This window comes from Vespula pensylvanica, chromosome 10 (assembly GCF_014466175.1).
Source record: "Vespula pensylvanica isolate Volc-1 chromosome 10, ASM1446617v1, whole genome shotgun sequence".
NCBI classification, from domain to species: Eukaryota; Metazoa; Arthropoda; class Insecta; order Hymenoptera; family Vespidae; genus Vespula; species Vespula pensylvanica.
The window spans coordinates 1,446,006-1,467,371 of record NC_057694.1 but is presented as its reverse complement, the minus strand read 5'-3'; the positions used below and the strand labels follow the sequence as shown (position 1 = coordinate 1,467,371).

Genomic DNA, 21,366 nt, shown 5'->3' with positions numbered 1-21,366 from the left:
CTCTCTCTCTCTCTCTCTCTCTATCTATATATCTATCTTTCTTTCTCTTTCTCTTTCTCTTTCTCTTTCTCTCTCTCTCTCTCTCTTTCTCTTTTTCTCTCTTATGCTACATCCCTCTCGAGCTCGTTCGTACTTCTTACGCGCGTTCTTCATCCCTTTTCAATACGAATTTAATCCGAAATATGTCGATAATGGCCACGGCCAGGGACTCCTTTCCCCGTGGACCAGAGGTATTTAATCTTTCGTCGCTTAACGTGCGACGAAATCTTTGGACTCGTTTGAAAAAAAATATATATATATATGTGTGTATGTGCGTGTGTATGTGTGTACGTAGAAATACAGATGCAGAAGTATCTCTCGTTCGATTATTTCCTATCTTCGATCGTTCCTTAAGTTTGTAGATATTATATTTGATTATACTGAGAGAATAATCTAAATCGAGTTTGAACGAACGAGTCTCACGAATTTCTATCATTTCTTTTTTTTTTTTTTTTATTTTTTATTTAGATATACTTTTGATCGATTGAAAAATGATTCGAATAAATTATGAACCCGTACGATTTCTCTTTTCATTTTCTTTTTCCTTTTTCTTTTTGTTCAGTCTTCTTTTTCATTGATAACTCGTGCAAGTCCAAGAGAGAGGGTGAAACAAGGAAAGAGAGAGAAAGAGAAAGAAAGAGAGAAAGAGAAAGACAACAAACAAAAGATGCTAGACGTGGTACGACACTAGCTAAACGTAAGCTGGCAGCAATGCAAGGTTGAATAAATGCTGAGCGCGCGATAGTGTGCAGCAGTGGTTATTCGTGTACGCGATTCAAGCGCTTTAGAACGTGCCTCAACGATGCAGAAGGCCCCCTCCACCCCCTAGGAGGTACTAATTGGAGTAGAAGAGGAGGACAGGCACTACATAAACGCGCCTATTTGTCCATTATTCCAGATTCCCTTTGTCTTTGCTAATGAAACAATGAGTCTGCGCCGTAATTACGTCATGCCTGCCTCTCTCTCTCTCTCTCTCTCTCTCTCTCTCTATATATATATATATATATATATATATATATATATATATCTTTCTCTCTCTTTCACTTCGCCTCTTCGTCTATTGTATATACTTCTATCGGATCTACCTCTCGGCTTTTAGCCTCCCTTGTACAATGCATATTAAATTGACGCAAGAGAAAATCTTTTTTAGGAAATATCTATTCTCGATCCTTTTAACACATTAACCATCACCACCAAAGGATTTTCGCAGGTCGTAACACGCGGGAACAATGTAGAATTTTCATTATTATGAGCTTATAATAATAAATTATTACGTTTTATGAGTTATATGATTTATAATAATGTGTTTATTTCAGTGAAATTTATTCATGAACAACGTCGCACCGGTTGCAATGCGTTCGGTTGCGCCCTAGATTGAAAATAAGTCGGATAGAGGTGATACATTTTTGATATGAAAAAAATAAAGAAATTAATTAATTAATAAAGAAATAATAGGAAAGTACAGATTTACACGAAATGTATAATAACGATTTTTGTAATCACTGCGAGACGATTCAGTCCCATTTCTTTTTTTCTTTCTTTCTTTTTTTTTTTTTCTTTTTTGTTAATAATACTTTATCCCGATTCGTCGAAAAAAATCGAATTTTCCTTAAATACGTTCGTTAACTTTCAAATCGACGAAAATTCATTCATTCAATCATAAGTTCCTTTATCGTCTTACGATCTTACGTCTTAGATTATTTCTAAGATAAACGAAATCATTGATAACAATCAATAGATTCATTCATCTAATAAACTTTTTTTTCATAATACCTATTTTACATATCGTTATTAATTACATATCTCATTGAAAATTGTTTATTTCGCGGACGATTCCAATTACGATAATTAATAATTTAACAAAATTATTGAGCTATTGTAATAACTACAAATCCATCGAGAAAAATCGATTTATTAAATTACGGTATTTCGCGATAATTAAATTAAAAATCAAACAAAATAGGAATTCGATCGTTTGCATGAGTAGAGTAGAGAGAAAAATGACCGGATATGAGAATACGATAATAGAGAGAAGGTAAGAAACAACATCGGTCTATCTCGGAAGGCAAAAGGATTTTCAAAAGGGAATCGGTGCTATTGCGTGGATTCTCCGAGCGAATTACCGCGGCGAGGAGTAAATATGGCCGGGAGGACGTTGCCGCGAATACAAAGTAATCCCAGAGATTACCGGCTTACTCTGTCAGGAGATTACGTCAGGTCGAGGGTGTCAGTATGCCTCATGGGGCTAAGGGGTGCGACTCTCGCTTGCTTCTTCCTATGATTCGCTCTCTCTCTCTCTCTCTCTCTCTCTGTCTGTCTTTCTCTTTCTCTTTCTCTCTTTGTCTTTCTCTCTTTCTTTCCGGACTCGTGCCGACACGGTTATGGGAATAAAATTGCGAAGGATGTATTTAGACACTTACGTGCAACGTAAGCAAAGACATAATCAATAAACTATTTGTTATTTTTTTTTCTATTTTTCTTTTCTTTTTTTTTTTTTTCGTTAGAGTCGTTGATCCTGTTTTTATCGTAATCGATTCTTAATCTCACCTGAACTCTGGCTTCCGTAAGGTTGATCTTCATAGCTAGATCCTCCCTCGTAAAGACGTCAGGATAATGAGTCTGTGCGAAGGCCGATTCGAGTTCCTCCAATTGTTGGAGTGTAAAGGTCGTACGATTTCTTCGTTGTTTCCTTCTTACGAAGGAATCTTCACCGACACCGTGCAAAGCCGGATGGTAAGCCGAATAACTTGTATCTGTAAAAATGAAAAATTAAACGGATCAATTTCTTTTATTCTATATAGTTACACGTATACACATATACATACATACATACATATATATATATATATGTATGCATGTATTTATATACGTATGTATGTATTAGATACTTATACAGAAAAAATCGATCCGATTATCAAACGGATTAATTAAAAAGAGATAGATGTATTTCCTCGTTAATATCTATAGAGAAACGTTCCAGAGATCAATTTCAATTTTAGATTTTCCAGACGATTACAACGAAAGGGTTGTTATATAGCGCGGAAATCCAAAATACGCGATTTACCAAATGCTTCGAGCGTACCTACGGTTTATATAGAAACGCGAATGGAAGAGAATGAGAGGTAGAAACATTACCGAGTATAGGTAGAAGAGAAAGAGGGAGAGAGAATGGATATTACGAAACCCGGAACCGCTCATCAATGATGCAAAGCAATCAGCGCAATTAATTACCACGGCGCTAAGCCAAGGCTTAACGAAAAACACAAATTAATTTCCTAAACTCATAAAAATTCATGCCATTCGTTCTCTCTTCTCTTCTCTTCTCTTCTCTTCTCTTCTCTTCTCTTCTCTTCTCTTCTCTTCTCTTCTCTTCTCTTCTCTTCTCTTCTCTTCTCTTCTCTTCTCTTCTCTTCTCTTCTCTTCTGTTTTGTTCTCTCTCTTTCTCTCTCTCTTTCTCTTTTTTTCTTTCTCTTTCTCTTTATTATTTTTAGCATGATAAAATTACTGCAAAAATAAGACGCAACTTTACGTTTAGACCGTAAAAAATCCTCAAAAAAAGAGTAAAAAAAAAAAAAAAATAAAATAAAAGAGAAGAGTACATTGTCAGATGGAACCATTACGATTTGGAATGTAGAAAAGAATTTTACAAATTTCTTTTTGTTTTATGCTTTCTTTTTCTTCTTTCTTTTTTTCTTTTTTTTTATTCGCGTAAAACCGCGCTTTAGAAGTTCTCGTTAATGTGTTTATAAAAATGATTTTAGATAACGGGAGAGAAAAGCATTTATGAAAAGAGATTTGAAAAAAAGAAAGGGAAATTCTTGTTGAATCGTTTTTGGATTTTTCTTTGCACTACTTTGCGTTGTGTAGATACACACGTAATGGAAACATTCTTTAACTTTTTCGTCGTCACATGTGTATTCGATATCATTCATTGTTTTTTTTTTTTTTTTTTTTTTTTTTTTTTTTTTTTTTTTTTTTAACTTTCTTTTATCAATTATTAAAAGCTAACTTCTATCGAAACCGATAGAAGTCGTTAGAGCATGGGACTTAATAACGTAGATAATCGTGAATTCGATGACACTACGATTGCAAAAACATTCGACGCGTGAATGATGAAAAAAAAGTCGTGTTTTTTCCTCTTTCTTTTCATCGATCCCGAAAAATGAAGCACCCTTTTCTATTCTTGCACAATACGATCGAAGAAATCATAAGGAAATTCGAATTATTATAGAAACGCCGTAGATCATTAAAAGCCGAAAGAATAAATCTGCAAATTCGAGTATTACTCGGTAAGAAATTTTTGATCTAAGTTATCTGAGTTATGCCACGTTGAAAGAAGATACCGACAGGATAGACGACGAATAAGAGTGTAGGAGTGCGCAAGTGCAAAAGTCGTTGGCAAAACCCGACTCCGTTCGGTACTCCGGGTATACTAATAAATTGGATTAAGCCGACTCTCGATGAGTTGTATGAGTTGTCTGGATCCCAGCTTTACCTTGGCCCGACTCTAATCTAAGATCTTGAGTGGATTTCAGTTTGGGACACCAGTACATTTATTTACCAGGCTTCATCCACTTTTATGCCTTCTCTTCTTTTACTTCATCAAATTTGATTTTTGAGTTTACTTTGTTCCTAACGCGTTTTCCTTTTTTTTTTTTTTTTTTTTTTTTTTTTTTTTTTTTTTTTTTTTTTTTTTATTTATTTCGTGTCGTTCTCTTTTTCTTTTCGTTTTTCTTTTTTCTTTTATATACCATTCCTTTCGAGAGAGATTTTTCAATCGGTAAGAATCGCGTAAGAATTAGAAACTAATCGTTTCGAATTCTCATAGAAAAATCAAGTTTCTCTTGTAGGATTCTTTTGCAGGTCACGGCTCTGATCAAGAAACTATTCCGAACAACATTCTCTTACTCGAAATAGAGATAGAGGAGAATGTTCCGTAGAAAAACTACACGTAGAACGAAATCTAATGACACCCCGACCGTTACTAATGACACTAACGAGGTAGTTAGATGTTAGAGCGAATGTCGGTAGGTCTGGACCGTGGGCCGGAGTGAACCCACTTACCGACTTATCACGTAGTTACCTAATCTGTTTATCCCAACGGGGGGCAAAGAGGGGCCTGGAGCAGTGGCAACGGGGGGATCAGGGAGTTGGAAGGGTGCCCGGACGTCCCTGAGGACACCCACCACCCTCCTTTCCCCTTCTCTCTCTCTCTCTCTCTCTCTCTCTCTCTCTCTGTGTTTCTCTCCGAGGTCATTTGTTCAATCATCCACCGCATACTGTACTAACGCGCGATCGAAAACCTTCAAAGTTCTATTTTAAAACGAGCACGCCGGATAAAATAATATTTCTCTGGTATACAACCCCCTTTCTATAATAATTATTTTCTCTCTTTCTCTCTCTCTCTCTCTGTCTCTCTCTTGCTCTAATTCGATAATTTCAATCTTTTAACAGTACGATCTTTATCATCAATTTTAATTCCATTTCCTAACGTCTATTTGATTGATCGATTATATTCGTTCAATTAATTAATTATGTTTACGCTTATTGCTTTATAGATATCACATCGTTCTTTGATTACGATCGAATCGGATTACGCGAAAAGTTTAAAGAGAAATCACTGCCGTATAAATGATTAAAGAGAAAAAGGTAGCGTGTCCTTTTCTTAAAGGATAATTCGATTGAAGGAACGTCCGACGTTTTCATCGTTGCTCAGTTTTCCCAATAAATTCTCTAAACGTTAAGGCGCTAGCAGATTGGGGTAGAAGGGAAGGAGATGAGGTGGGAGAAATGGGAAGGGTACAGAAAGGGAGAAAAGAAGGAAAAAGACACACAGTTTTCTGAGTTTATTCGTGAGGCCGATTCCTAGCAGTAAGACGGAATTCGACTTGGAAAACGATCAGTGAATAAGCAAACTACCGTCCAAGTTTCAGTCAGGCGGCTTTACCGTCGAGACGCGGTTTAACCGGAAGTTGGTTCGAAGTGCAAATTAAGTTTAGCGACCGTCCAGTTTGTAGCGTCCACTTTGCGTAACTCGGTCTAGTCGGTAATGTAACTTCATCGATGTGTTCCGCCAGAGCAAGTGCCGCACAATCAATCCGGTAACACTATCCTCTTCTCTCTTTCACGCTCCCTCTCTCTCTCTCTCTCTCTATTTCCCTCCCACTTTCTCTCTCTCTCTCTCTCTCTCTCTCTCTCTCTCTCTCTCTCTCTCTTTCTCTTTCACTATCTCTGTCTGACGCAGATATATAGAGATATATTCTGTTCTCCGCTTTCCAACACGATTTTCTCTCTCCTCTCATATTATTCCATCGTACATAATTTATCATCAACATCACATATCCACGAGTCTCCTTTAAATCGCCATTGAAAAGTAATATTTTTACAGAACAGAGTGTCGGGACACTCTTGGGAGAATTAAGAGGGATGGTATATGCGTACTCGGGCCGTTTGAAAAATGTAAAACTTCACCTACGGTCGCATAAACTCGAAAGCCAAGCCCCGTGCGATATAAATTTTATCGTGAATAATCGTACGATCGTATTTATCGAATTAAAATAATATCGAGTAGAGTTCTGGATAATTTGAAGTCTCTTCGATGAAACATTTCTAGTTTCTTTTCTTTCCTTCTTTCGTTTCTTTTTGGATCTCGGAGATTTTTATACGTAATTTGTAATTTCTAATTAATGACGTTCGATCGAAAGGAAAACAAATTTAATCGGAAGAAAGAAAAGATAATAAGAATTGAACTTACAAGGGTGAGTCGGCGCGAAGGGATACTCCAAAGACGGTGGAAGCCTTGGTGCCGGAAGACCAGGGGGGCAGTGGTAGCAGAACATTCCTCCGGCCCTGGCCACCGTCCCACCCCCCGGCCCTCCACCCCCTCCTCCCCCACCAGGCACTTGCGATTGGCTCGACGTTTGTTGTTGCTGCAACGACTGCTGCGTTTGTTGTTGCTGTTGTTGTTGTTGCTGCTGTTGCTGTTGTTGCTGTTGTTGTTGAAGATGTTGATGCTGATGGTTGTTCGTCTGATGCGCGTGAACAGATCCAATCTGCAACAATGCGGGTTCTCTAATTGACTTCTTCTCTCTATATCTATCTTTCTCTCCGTGAAAGAATTCTCAGAAAAATTAACTCTCCTCTTGATGAATTTACGAGAAGTGACGTTCCGTAAGAAATGAGAAAGAGTCTTTCTTTCTCTCTCTCTCTCTCTCTCGAAGGGAGAAAAAGAAGAGATAGAAAGAAAAAAAAAACAGAGAAGTAGAAATCTTGGAGTTCGGCTTATACGGACGGCCGATTTTCCGAACCTGGGAGAGAGGAAACATGATTAAGAGAAAGACAGAAAGTTAGAGAGAGAGAGAGAGAGAGGGAGGGAGAGAGGGAGGGAAAAAGAGAGAGTATGTTTGAGAAAATGGAAGAAGAGGATGAGTGGAGAATCAAGAGAAAGAGAGAGAGAGAGAGAGAGAGAGAGAGGATGGCTGGATGGCCGATTACGCCGATCCCCATTAGAGGGATTGTAAACTCCCATAAATAAATAATGTATATATCTGTAGCAGTGGTGGTGGTGCTGGTAGTGATGGTGGGGGGTTGTGATAGGTTGGGTGGGTGAGGGAAGGGGGTTGGAGTTCTGCCAACGAGAGGGAGAGGTAGAAAGCGAAGAGCAAGAGCATAGAGGGCTCTTTGCCTAAGCGGGCATCGGTCGTGGAACTTAATAAACGGCTGAGTTATCAATTTATAATGGGTCGGCATGTGTGTCGCGCATGCGCGTGCCTACAGGGCCGTATCTCGCTTTATATAATAGGAACGTGCACGCGAGTGCCTTTAGAAATATACCGTATACCAACTGTATCCGGCCGCTTTCTTCTTCCCTAATCTCGCTTAGGCGTTTTATTAGAGCCGTTTATCAAGTAGTTCCTCTTATTCTCAATAACGACGGATATATTATACTACGCCAATGAGATTTCTACGGATAAAGAAATTCTTTTCGTTAGGGTAGTTAATTAAGAATATAACAAAAAGTTTCGAGGTGAAAGAGATTTGGAAATATCTATATATATATATATATATATACACATGTGTGTATTGTTGATGAGAAAAGTAAAAAGAAATGGGATGAAAACGACGTAAATATAAGTTTTAGAATCTTTTGAGACACCATGTACATACATACATATCCATATCTCGTTTCCGTGCCCCCTCTTTATAACAATCCCCCTCTTGCTACTATCTCAATATATATACATATCGCTCTCGCTCTTCTTCTATTCAGCTCTCTCTCTCTCTCTCTCTTACTCTCTCTCTCTCTCTATTTCTCTCTATCTCTCTCTCTCTCTCTCTCTCTCTCTCTCTCTCTCTCTCTCTCTCTCTGCGGCTTCGGGTACGAAGGGACAAATTGAATTTTAGATCATGGCGTGCTCCTGTGGGGTCCAGGAACAGAGATAGAGGCGGATGTCGAGATGATACTAATTGAAATTTGAAATTGATATTAGCGAATTATTACCCTTCTCTCCCTCCAGACCCTTGCACCAACGTAATTACGTTCGCGTGTCGGTCATCAAAAGTAATTGCTGCCAAACTTAATGAAATTCAAGCAATTTTCGTTTCGTCCGTGCAACTTTACGCGACAATGAATTAAGTACCTTCAGGAATCAGGACCTCCCGTTGTTGGACCTTACGTTTCTTTGTCTTTCGCATGTCAATTTCGTACGTCTGAATATTAATTTCCAGCTTTTCTTCTCTTTTCTCTCTTTCTTTCTTTCTTTTTCTTTTTTTTTTTTTTTTGTTCTTTCTAACAGAAACAAAATATATTTCTTTATCGAAGGGAATGATGAAGTAAGGGTGGTGAAAAATTCAGATACGTTCGTTGATTCGTTTCGAATCTAAAAAGAAAAGAAGAAGAAAAAAAGAGAAGAAAAAAGAATGATTAGATATTATCAAACGTCAAAGGCTACGTCGTTCTTTGGTATTACACTATCGACGAACTTATGTTAGGTGCATAACGATGGAACATACGCAACGACAGAAGGGACGAAATGTAGCGAGGCTAATCCACGAAGGGCGCCTACGGGTGTCCCTCGAGCGAGAGACCAAGTTCTGTCAGGGCTACCACCAACATCGTCTCGTTGTTCCACCCTTCTTCTCTCTCTCTCTCTCTCTCTCTCTCTCTCTCTCTCTCTTTTTCTCAGTTTCAAAAGTCTAGGGGAACGCAAACGTCCCATCCCCTTTCCCAAAATAGACCAGCATGCGGTCGAAAGATGTATTTGCGGTGTTCAACCACCCGGACGAAACATTATGCCAGTGTTTTATTGTGCGATCATCCGATTGCTTCCGACTACTCTTCTACGCGAGCCATAAGGGCTGAAGGGATTGCGGTTTTAGTTTGCCTTTCTTTCGCTATTTACACGTCGACATGAGTATCCGATTTTTGTTACACGTTCGTTCAAACGAACATCATACTCTCGCATCTTATCTTAAAAAAAAAAAAATGTTAAACCTTTCGTTTTCTATAAATAACTTTTGCGATCGAAAGATTTTTTTCTATTTTTTCTTTTCTTTTCTTTTCTTTTTTTTTTTTTTTTTTTTTTTTTAGAATCGTTTCGGGAAACGATTAAATCATTTAAACTTGTAAATATTCGATCCATCGAAATATATTCTGTTTTTTTTATTTTTTTTATTTTTTTATCTATTTTGTTTGCTTACTTTCTTTTTTGTTCTTCTTTTTTATTTCAAGAAAAACTATATTTTTCCTTTACGCTTACGTGCGTAAAAAGAAAAAGAAAGAAATGATCAGCCTGTTTTAATAAGGAAATAAAATGTAGAATGTTTTTATGTTAAAATCTTTTGATATATCAATCGTCGTCGGGAGATTAGAAACGACGAAGGACGGAATTATTAAAACGAAAGTGCGAAATGTTTTGCGAAAAGCATCGGTCAAGAAAGCGAACGCGTCTGATTCCGTGTTCATTACAACGCACTGTTAATTGCATAATTGGCGTCGGCAATTACGAGCAAAGCGACGCCGGCTCTCTCACTAGTGGTCCGATGACGTCAATATCCAATAATTCGGCACGCGACGACAATTGCGCGCGTTGTACCGCCACGCCATTGCGCAAATAGCACGAATCGCAATTAAAACCGATAATTTCGTAATTATCTTTTCGTCCTATTATCCATTATACGTTATATCAAAGCTTTGGATTTCGATTTCAAAACTTGTTCCATTTTATTCGTATAAAGTAAAATTAAGAAAAAAGAAAGAAAGAAAGAAAGAAAGAAAGAAACGGAATCGATTGATCGATCAATTTTCAACAATATTGTCCAAATAAATTGTACAATATAATTAAGAAAAGAAAGGGTTCCATTTTATTTGTATAAAATAAAATTAAGAAAAAAGAAAAAACGGAATCGATCGATCGAATAATATTGTCTAAATGAATGTTGCAGTATAATCAAGAAAAGAAAATAAAAAGAAAAACAGAAAGAAAGCAAAAAACAAAAAAAAAAATTAGTATTTCCAATTCGACGGTCTCACAGCAAAGCTTTAGTTCGTCGCCTCGCAATGCACTGTGATTGGCGCTCGGATAATCGACGTAATTGCTCAATTTAAAAATGTAGTTTTCCATTAAATTATCTCAATTTGCACCAATTGCTGACATATTCTTTTCTAGCCGGCGAATAACGGAATTACGAGGGCGACCGCACGGCCGCATACCAAAGAAAGTCGATGCACATGCCGCGGCCATAATTGAAGTAAGAGTTACATAAAGATGCGACTCGTCTGGATCTTTACAAGTTACAACTGAAAGAGGGGAAAAAATAAAGAATAAAAAAAAAACGTACAAAAAAAAAGATAAAAAAATAACAACAAGAATGGATCATGCGACCGTAAAAAAAAAGGCGATTCGTTATCCACGCCATATTACATAACGCGAACCGTTCCATTACATAGAAACATATATTATATATATATATATATATACACATATATATATGTATGCATCTATGTGTGTGTGTGTGTGTGTGTGTGTGTGTGTATACGGCTTGATAATAATGTAAGTACGTTGCGGCTACGATGACTATATAATGTACGATTAGAGCTGTTAAGCTGAGTATGCCTAACTCAATACATCTCCATCAATTCTTGAATAAATCCTGTTAGCATAACTCGCCCTGTTTACCGCATTGTCTCGAGAGCAATTCAATAAAGTACGTTGTCGTATCCGATCACGAAAAATCGATGTCGTACTTTGTTAAAAAAAAAAAAAAAATCGTGATCTCTAAGAATTTCTTAACAAGCAAAAAGAAAGAATAGAGTAACACGTGCATGCACACACACACACACACACACACACACACGTATGTAGACGAAATATATGCTTGTAATATAGAGGAACATTTTCGTTGAAATTCATCAAACTTTTTCGCAAACTTTTGAAAAATTCTCATGGATTGAATTGACCGTCATCGTGTGCGTTAGGAAACTCGAAGAAGACGCGATTAACGAAGATTTCATTAGGGACAATATTGTGGTGGCATCGTCGCTCGTTGTCATCGTCGGGTCCTGGTTTCTTTATTGGTCGGTCCCCGTGATGTATTGGAGAGAATTAATTAAGCAGCACAAATTGGATGCAGCGCGTTAGCCCTTATTCGAGGATGACACAATTTAATAAGCATCTTCTCTCTCGTAAATTAAGAGAGCCCTTCGCTCCCGCTCGACGAAAGAGTATGCGGGATCAACGGGCTATCTAACAACAATAAAAAAAAAGCAAAGAATAGAAACGAGAAAAGAAGTACTTAGATATCATTGAAATTAATTTTTTTTTTTTTTTTTTTTTCTTTCCGTATACATACATACGTACGACCTAAGCGTAATCAGATATTCTTTTCTATATACTTTTCTTTTCTTTTTCTTTTTCTTTTTCAACGTGACGTAAGAGAAATAAGTCGAGTTTGATGGACTCAATTTTTGACTCGTTGTCAGCAATTTGATGATCTTGCGGATCAAAAGAAAAGTGCGTGAGACTCGTATACATTTATGATGTATAAACACGTGCGTACCATACATACATACATACATACATACATACATACATACATACATATATATATATATACACATATATATGTAGATATATATATATGTGTGTATGTATATGAATATATCGACACGCACCAAAAAAGAAACACACACACATATAAACGCGCGCGCGCGCGCTCGTAGTACCGTATATAACGCAATTGTACATACATTGGCTTCTTAAATGATATTACAGCATGAACGGTTAAAAGGTTAAGAGCACGTCATGTCGTCTCGTTGAAGAGAAATCGAGGACGAAACGAACTGTGGGTAAATATATGCGGTTCGGTCATCTCGTCTCGACGATCGCGACGAACAATTAGTTAGAAGGAAGAATATATGGATCGTTCTTTGCTAACATCGCTATACTTGTCTTCTTCGTAAACGACAATGACAAAGACAACGACGACGACGACGATGATAATGATGATGATGATACCAACGACGACGACGACGACGACGACGACGACGACGACGACGACGACGATGACGACGATGACGATGATGACAACAATGACGAGGACAATATCTAATGTATTTCGGTTGGCCATATCGAAACGCGTCCGGCTCCAACGAGTCAAACGCGTACAATGAGGGTTAACTTTTGCAAATATACTTTTTGCCTCATTCTCAGTGACGCAGCATTTTTCTAATGGAACTTTTTACTAATGGACTTGGATAAAGAAAAAGAAATTATTTCAATTAATAAATAATGTATTCCGCGATAACCGTGCTATTAACTGTTGTTCTTTTACTTTGAAAAAAGAAAAAAGGAAGGAAAGGAAAAGAGAGAGAGAGAGAGAGAGAGAGAGAGGGGAAAAAAAAAGAGAAAAGAAAAAGAAAAGAAAAAAAAAGAAACTGTAAGTAGCAGTTTGATTTATCGTAATAGCTAATACACATAAGAGTGGCGCGAATAACGAGATACACGTACATACATATATACGTACGTTCGTATATACATACATACATACATACATATATATATATACACATACATACACACTTACATATACGATATAGATATCGCCTCTTCCTCTGTAGCACGTCGAGTGCGGTGTAATGTATTTTGGTTAAGCGCATCGGAGCATGCTCGTCGCTGAGTTAACGCATTTAATGGAGGTTAACTTTGCATGCGGTATTGCTCTCCCGTGCCCTAACCTCTTTACTCGCACACGTTCAAGCAACCCCTTGACTCCTCACTTCACCCCTCCCTATGACTCCCCCGTTGCTATTGGTTTAAAGGCAAAGTCCTGAAAATTATGCGGAGACGTAAAGGAGAAGATCATTACGTTGACGTTACTATACCGATATATATATATATATATATATATATATATATATATGTATATATGTATATATGTGTATGTATGCATTATATATTCCTTTTTTCAAGTTACATTTACTGCCTTGAAAGGTCAGATCCATGTGACGGGAAAATATTCCCCTTTTATATTGTTTTATTCATACTCCGAAAATATGGAAATATTCGTGCCTTAAATTCTCGATTCGTTCTCCATCGTGTAATATATATTTTTTTTTGTCTCTTTTCTTCTTTCCTTTCTTTTTCGTACACTAAACGATTAGCTTAAAACCAAGGAAAATGAGGTACATTGGATGCCACAGAGAGAGAAAGAGAGAGAGAGAGAAAGAGAAAAATAGAGATAGAAATAGAGGGAAAGAAAGAGAAAGAGTGAGAGTGAAAGAGAGATAGAAAGAGATTTCTTTTATCGTTGGCGTCCTAGGGGAGAATGGAGGATATTTAAGGGCCATAAATGCAGCTTGAATGGCGAAGGCACGTCCGGAAGCGGAACTGGACCTTTCGGGCCATCGAGCGCAACGAAATCGGCACGGTCGTTTCTTCCATGATACTTGCTGTGTATGTATATATACATTCTTAATTGAGAGGGTGAAAGGAGGGTACATGATAAATAGTTTTCGAGAAGACACCGTAGATGGGTAGGAGGGGATAGAGAGGTGATGAAAGAGAGAGAAAGAGAGAGAGAGAGAGAGAGAGAGAAAAAAAGAGAAATGGAAAAAGAAGTATCACTTTGTTCGATGTCACAGCGAATATCTGCCCTTTAGAAGTCTCTAAAAGGGTGGGCGGGTGCATTCGCGCTCTCGACGATTCCAAGGGGAAACATCACGATATCCTGAGTTCCCTCCCTTCTTCCGGACACGTCGTAGCTCCTTCGCACGAGAATCGTGCTCTACGAGTACCGTCCCACCCTTTGTTCTCTTACGTTTTGAAAAAACAATGACACGGGACGATGATCGTCCTACGGGGCTAATGAACCCTTCGTTCATTGACGACGTTTACACGATCGTCAAGATCGTGAAATATAAATTCGTCGAATTACAACAATTAGTGTAATCGTTTCGTCATTTGATTTGCTTATTGTTTCATTCATTCTTATTGCGAACGTTTTATTATCTTTTTTCTTATTTTTTCTTTTTTTCTTTCTTTTTTTTTTTTTTTTTTTTTTTTATCGATCAACTTCGATCAAAATTTCATTTTTTATTTATTTTTTCTTTTCTTTTTTTTCGTTTTGTTCCATTTGATATCTTAGATATCTCGATATATTTGTATATATATATATATAATCTTTCAATTCAGTTTTTCAATAAAATCGTTTACCTATAACGATATGTTTTATCGATTAAACAAAGTGTCGATATCGGTGATCGATAAAACGGTTCTCCAGAAAATACAATATCGTCGTGTAATATTCGTCATCTCATAATGACAATTGGGGTTAAAATAATGGGATTAAATAAATCTTTCTTTACGAAAGATCTATCGTGTTTGACGATAAGTAAATAATACTGTAAAAAGATATGATAATCGTCGTATCAATTCAAACCGGACCTTAGGAATTATTTAAATAGAAACGATGGTAGTTAGGACGATTAATTTGTTTAAACAATAACCATTATAGAAGAGAGAACGAGAGAGATCGTTTAGAGGAGGTCGAAAATTGTTACGCACGCGTTTCTTTCAACGAGGATCGCGCACTCGGCCGCAGACGGATTATCGAGGCGTTGCCTTTCGTGATCGTACGTGTTAAACCGAATAAATCAAACGTAAATGGATGAGCGGGAAATAAACTGAAAGCTACATATACGAGCCACTCGTTGAACTAAGAGAGCAGAGTCGGATCCGGTCGAGCGTCGAGTGTGGTATGTACGATCGTCCGAGAGGACTCTACGAAAAGAGAAATAGAGAAAGAGAGAGAGAGAGAGAGAGAGAGAGAGAGAGAGAGAGAGAGAGAAAGGGTGAAACAGAAGGCAAAGCGAATAGGTATATCATAAAAACTCGCTCGAGTGCGTGCGCACGAGTGTGCAATGCGGTGGAATCGAGTAGATCGAAAAGTCAAACGTTATTTTATATATACTTCCTACTTTATATTTTTCTAGCACATAAGAATAGTAGATGAGTGAATCGATTATTAAAAAATTGTTCTTTCAATAGTTATTGACTAGAAATGAATAGAAATTATCGTAGATGTTTTAAACCGATTTAAAAGTCATTGAAGAATTTATTAAATTCAATATTGTTCAATACTATTTTTTTTTTTTTTTTTAATATTGTATAAGAATAGTAGATAAGTAAAATCGATTATTAAAGAAAGATTTGTTTAATTTAAAAATCGTTCACTCCAATCGTTATTAAATATTAATAGATATTAATATAAATCATCGTAGATGTAAGAAGTCATTGAAAAATTGATTAAATTCAACAAAAATTGTTCGATACCGTTTACTACTATTCTAATACATAAAGCAATAGATAAATGAATCGAATATTGAAAAATCCTTCTTTTCAAATCGTTAGTAAAAATGAATAAATACGAATATAAGTCACCGTAGATGTTAGAACTCGTGGAAAAATTTATGAATCCTTCTTCTCGAATTAATTATTAATAATTAATAAATATCGATATAAATGATCGTAGATACTAAGGACACGTTGGAAAAGGATTTATTCAATTCTTTCGAAATTGAAATCTCATTGATTCATTTGATAAAGCCGAATAGATAATGTCTTCGTATTTTATATTTCAAGTTATATGCATAGAGAGGCGCTTAGAGATATTAGAACTCTCATAATCGTGACTCGAGGAGCTTAATCGAGGAGATACATCGAACGAGAACGAGAGGCTCCGTCCGAAGAAGCATCGGCACTGATTCAATTAATCTGTCAATTTGCCAATTATACGGATGAGTTTGTTTGGTGGCTACGTTGCGTGTATGTCTCTCTTTCTCTTTCTCTCTATGTTTCTCTCTATTTCTCTCTTTCTCTCTCTCTCTCTCTGTCTGTCTCTCTCTCTCTCTCTCTCTCTCTCTCTCTCGCTCATCTCCAGTGCGTTCATCGATCGCAAATGGATCGTTTGCGCGTGTGTGAGCGCGTGTGTGTACGTCGCGCTAGGCATACGTAACCGCGTGGCTCGGGGCACAGATTCAACGAGCTCAATTGGTGCACCGAACGAGGAGGATCGTATTGATTCTACGCTTACATAGTCGTTTGGTAGAGTCAGCTCTGAACGTACTTGTACATTGAACAAGGATAAACTTTTATCGTAGAATAGAATGCACATATGTATGTACGTATGTACGTACGTACGTACGTACGTATGTATCTGTTATAGATATAATATAAATAAATAAATGGTTTTATGTACTCCATATACTTTCTTACATATATATCTATAAGACGAAAAAGATTATTGAAACGAAAAAGACGTGAAATCTAATTAACGTGGAAAAGAAGATTATCACGATATCTTGACGCGAGAAATCACGTAAAGCATCGCTTAGAGATAAAACCTGGATCGTTTAGTTGTATTTGAAATTTTACGAGGTATCGTAATGTGTGTGTGTGTGTGTGGTTGGTAGACTAATTTTTGCTTTTTCTTTCTTTCTTTTTTTTCTGTTTTTCTCGTCTAATCACACTCGGTAATCGGTAATTTTTTTAATCTTTCTTTACCGCCAAACACTTTTTAATATCTTGTCCCATTCCGTTAATTAACGATCACGAAATTATCAGATAAAATATTTGCGATACGATCAATTAACTATCACTTCATTAAAAATCACTCGAGATTAACCTATAATAATTTTCGTTTCATTCCCTTCATAAAAGAATAAAATTGATCTTGATTGATCGATACGTCGAAAAAAAGGAGAAAAAAAGAAAAAATATATATATATATACATTATCTCGTCGTCCATTCGTAATATATTGATCTAATATATTTAATAAAATCGTAACATCAATGGGCAAAGAAAGTAAAAGATCGAAGCAAAGAAGATAAGATAATTACGAAGACAAGAATAAGAATAAAACAAATAGATAGATAGATAGATAGATAGATGAATAGATAGATACATAGATGGACTAAAAAAGATATATATATATAATATATAAGAGAGAGAGAGAGAGAAAGAAATACGAGATTGAATCCAACGAACAGTTTCTGTTTTCCCGTTTTTGCCCCCAAGATACCATTTCCAAAGGAACCAGCCAAGGAAACGGCCGGGTGCCAGACAAGATCTGGATCCCGTTATATTCCAATTGTCTATCCCCTGTCCTACCCCCTCCCTTCTATCCTTGTCCCTTCTATCTACCCTCTCGCTTGATATGCGCCAATTTCGTCCAATACGTCGCGCCCCCTAGACGATTGGATTCGACCGTGTACTCTGTCTTTCTTTCTCTCATTTTTTTACTCTATATAGATCTTTCTCTCTCCCCAACGAACGATTCTACGTGACTATTCACGAAGGTCCTTCAACAAGGAAAAAGGATTTCTCACAGGAATCTCCACGTGAAGTGGACGACGATTCGGTCACGTGCCTAGCGCTCGTTCAAAAAGCACGACAACTCTCTTAGGCTCGTTAATTTTCTCATTCTCTCTTTCATTCTTTCCTCGTTCACGAATTTTCTCGATCGGGTCTGAGAAAATTGAAATGTCTCTAAGGACGAAGAGAGGAAAGAGAGTGAGAGAAGAGAAAGGATGGATGTTCGTTTAAAATCGTTCCTTGTAGACTTAAAAATACTTTTGAAAAAAAGAATATTCGTTTAATTTATCGAAGGATCCTTCGAAGTTCATTCGGAGGATGAGTCTTAAAAGATAAACCTAATCTCTCTCTCTCTCTCTCTCTCTCTCTCTCTCTCTCTCTCTCTCTATCTATCTATCTATCTCTCTCTCTATCTTTATCTATCTCTCTGTTTTATCTTTCTTTTTAAGAACAGAAGAAACGAGCGTTCGATAAAATGAAACCGGCAAGGCGAAAAGGGTGGCAACTTAGATGTGTGTGAGTACCTCCTGAGATAAAGGATAGTCCACGAAAGAGGAAGAAGAAGGAGAAAAAGTAGAAGTAGAAGTAGAAGAAGTAGAAGAAGAAGAAAACGAAGAGGAAGAAGAAGAAGAAGAAGAAGAAGAAGAAAAAGAATAGAAATAAGAAGAGGAGGAAGAAGAGAAAAAGAAGGAGGAAGAGGAAGAAGGGGAGGAGGAGGAAGAAGATACGGTGCACGAGGAGAAAGAAGAGATGGAAGCAGTCAGTCAGCTAGAGAAGAAGCCGGGAACGTGCCGAGAATGAATGTGGCCTCCCCGTTACTCGGACCGCTGGAGCTGCTTTTCGCTTATACCTATACCTTATACGTATACCTATACTTATCTACGAACGAGTACCTAGGTCCTTCTTCCATCTTTGTGTGCACATAGGACATACATACATACATACATACATACATACGTATATACGTAGATACGTACGTACATATATATACATATACACATACACTACGTCTCTAGTATATTATTGCCCGACCGTAAATTTAGCCCGGAAAGCGATTTAGCGAGGAAGCGTCGAGGATAAATCTTGAAAAAGTCGAAAAGCATAAAACAGGAGTGCTTGCTCTGTATGTCCGTCTGTGTGTCTATGATACGTGTATGCGTACGAGCGCGTGTGTGGGTGTATCTGTGAGAAAGAAAAAAAAAAAAAGACAGAGAGAAAGAGAAAGACAGACAGAAAGAGAAAGAGAGAAACTGTTCCTTCTCACCTTCTCTTTTCTTCCTCTTACGATTCCCTATATTTCTTTCTTTTCTTCTTCGATCTTATCCCAGAATCTATTTCCTCTTTCACACTCGAAATGCAGCGGCCCCCTCCGAAAGAGGAAAGCAGGCGTGTCCAGTACAGCGTATCGCGTGTGCCCTTTCATCCGCAAGAATTTGCGCCAGCATTCGCTCGTGCGAAGGAACTTTGTCCCTCCTCCCACCCACCCCCCATCCCATCCCGCCATTCACCCGGCCAAGGCCCCCTTCTCTTCTTCTCTTTCTTCTTTGGTTTGAAGAAAAAGAAGAAGGAGGAGGAGTCTTACGGTATCACACGTAATTTATTGAAGTCAGGAGCTCTCATCCTACCGGCCTATCCCCCACCATTCCTTCTCAAACCTTCTCCTTCCTTTCGATCGGTTTTATACTTGACCGCGTCGATTTAACAATCGTGACTTAGATTCTCCATCTCCCTTTCTCTTTCTCTTTTTATCTTCTCTCTCTCTCTCTCTCTCTCTCTCTCTCTCTCCCTTTTTTCTCTCTTCCTTTTTTTTCTCTTTATGTCTCTTGCGTTGGCTGTCCAAGCCAGAGAATCGAACGGGCAATCGTCCGAATAGAAATTCTATTTCGTCCGACGTTAACCCGCTTATTTCGGTATGCAGGATGAACGGAAAATTGGAGAGCATATAAATCGCTCTTTCTCCTTTTTTTTTTACCTCCTTTTTTATCCCCCCTACCCTTCTTTTTCCTCCTTTTTGCTTCTTTTTTCCTTTCTCTCTCTCTCTCTCTTTTTTTGTCTTTTTTTTCTCCCTCTTTTTTTTTCTTTCTTTTTTGTTCTTTCTTCTTTTTTTTTTTTTTTTTTTATCAGCCGTTCCTTGGTGGATACGCGCGTAGAGGAACGCGCGAGAGAAATACTGAAACGAAGTTTGTTAAAGCGAGCGAAGCTCGGTAAAGTATCGAATATTCTTCGTTTAGGATCGATCGGATTACGAATCGATCCTAACGATCGATCGTCTACTATCGAATCAAAACTCATGATCTCCTTTACGTTCTCTTCCCCCGCCACCTCATCCCACCCCCCATCCCAACCTCTTTTATTTTCATACTCTTCTTTTTCTTCTTTTCTTCTTCTTCTTCTTCTTCTTCTTCTTCTTCTCCTCCTCCTCCTCCTCCTCCTCCTCCTCCTTCTTTCTTATTTACGAGAAAATAAGATATCGTCGAAGGTTCAAGCGCAAGGAGCACTCTTAAATTTAGGAAAATTTATTTACGGTGTTGCAAGGCATCCAATGCCATGGGGTATTACGTTAATGAGATATAAAATGCCAGTGCAAAAGAAGGAAAAGAAGAAAGAAGAAAGAAGAAGAAAAAGGAGGGAGAAGAGGAAGAGGAGGAGAAAGAGGAGGAAAAAGAGATAGGAGGAGGAGGAGGAGGAAAAAAGCTATTTAGGAGGAAGCCCAGTGACGACGACGACTACGAAGACTACTACGAAATTGCGGCTACGCTTTGATCCTCGACCGCGAATATATATATATATATATACATACATACATATACATATATATGTATATATATGTATCCTTCTATTCCCCTTTTTGAAGTTATCCTTTTTTTGATTCTCTCACTCGGTCGTGCACACGTGCGCAGAGCGAGTAACGCACGCGGGCGCAAGTTAATGCTATTTGCAAATCCACGGCTTCGGCCGCGACCAGCTACGAGCCATTGAATAAATGATAGGCGCCGATTCGTGGATTGCTGCATTATCCGTCGTCGAATTCGTTCCTGACGCGACCAATTATTCATGGCCGCGTGGCGCCACCGCGATTAAGGGCCAATTTCGGTGTTCCCGACGTTACCGGATACGGAAAGTTTTTGCAAACATACCCGCGGGAATGAAATGCCCAATTGCAAATGCAAACACGACTCTCTTTCTCTCTCTCTCTCTCTCTCTCTCTATATATATATATATATATATATATATATATACATGTATGTGCGTATGTGTGTGTGTGTGTTTTTACATCTCTTTCTCTTTCTACAACTCTCTTTCCTTCTCTTCGTCTCTCCATCTCTATCTCTCTACGTATGGTTAGATCAATTTAAGGGCAATCAGAGTGCTTAGGGGCGATCAATCATCGTGATAATCACTTCCAATCGTGAAATTAGCCTACGTCGTTTAAAATCGCTCGCCATCTTCCGACA

General features: G+C 37.8%; 1 protein-coding gene across 3 annotated transcripts in view; it reads right to left on the bottom strand.

Moving 5' to 3' along the window:
* Positions 1–21,366, bottom strand: part of LOC122632583 (cone-rod homeobox protein) — a 35,086-nt gene that overhangs the window by 8,862 nt on the left and 4,858 nt on the right. For 2 of the 3 annotated variants that reach the window (XM_043819557.1, XM_043819559.1), the window contains exons 2-3: positions 6,794–7,091; positions 2,587–2,792 (exon numbers count right to left, since the gene is read on the bottom strand). In XM_043819557.1, coding sequence (XP_043675492.1) covers positions 2,587–2,792; positions 6,794–6,878 — 291 coding nt within the window. In that variant the 5' untranslated portion in view covers positions 6,879–7,091. Of the gene's footprint in view, positions 1–2,586; positions 2,793–6,793; positions 7,092–13,122; positions 13,279–21,366 lie in introns of those variants that run through there. The other variant, XM_043819558.1, reaches the window with a different exon arrangement.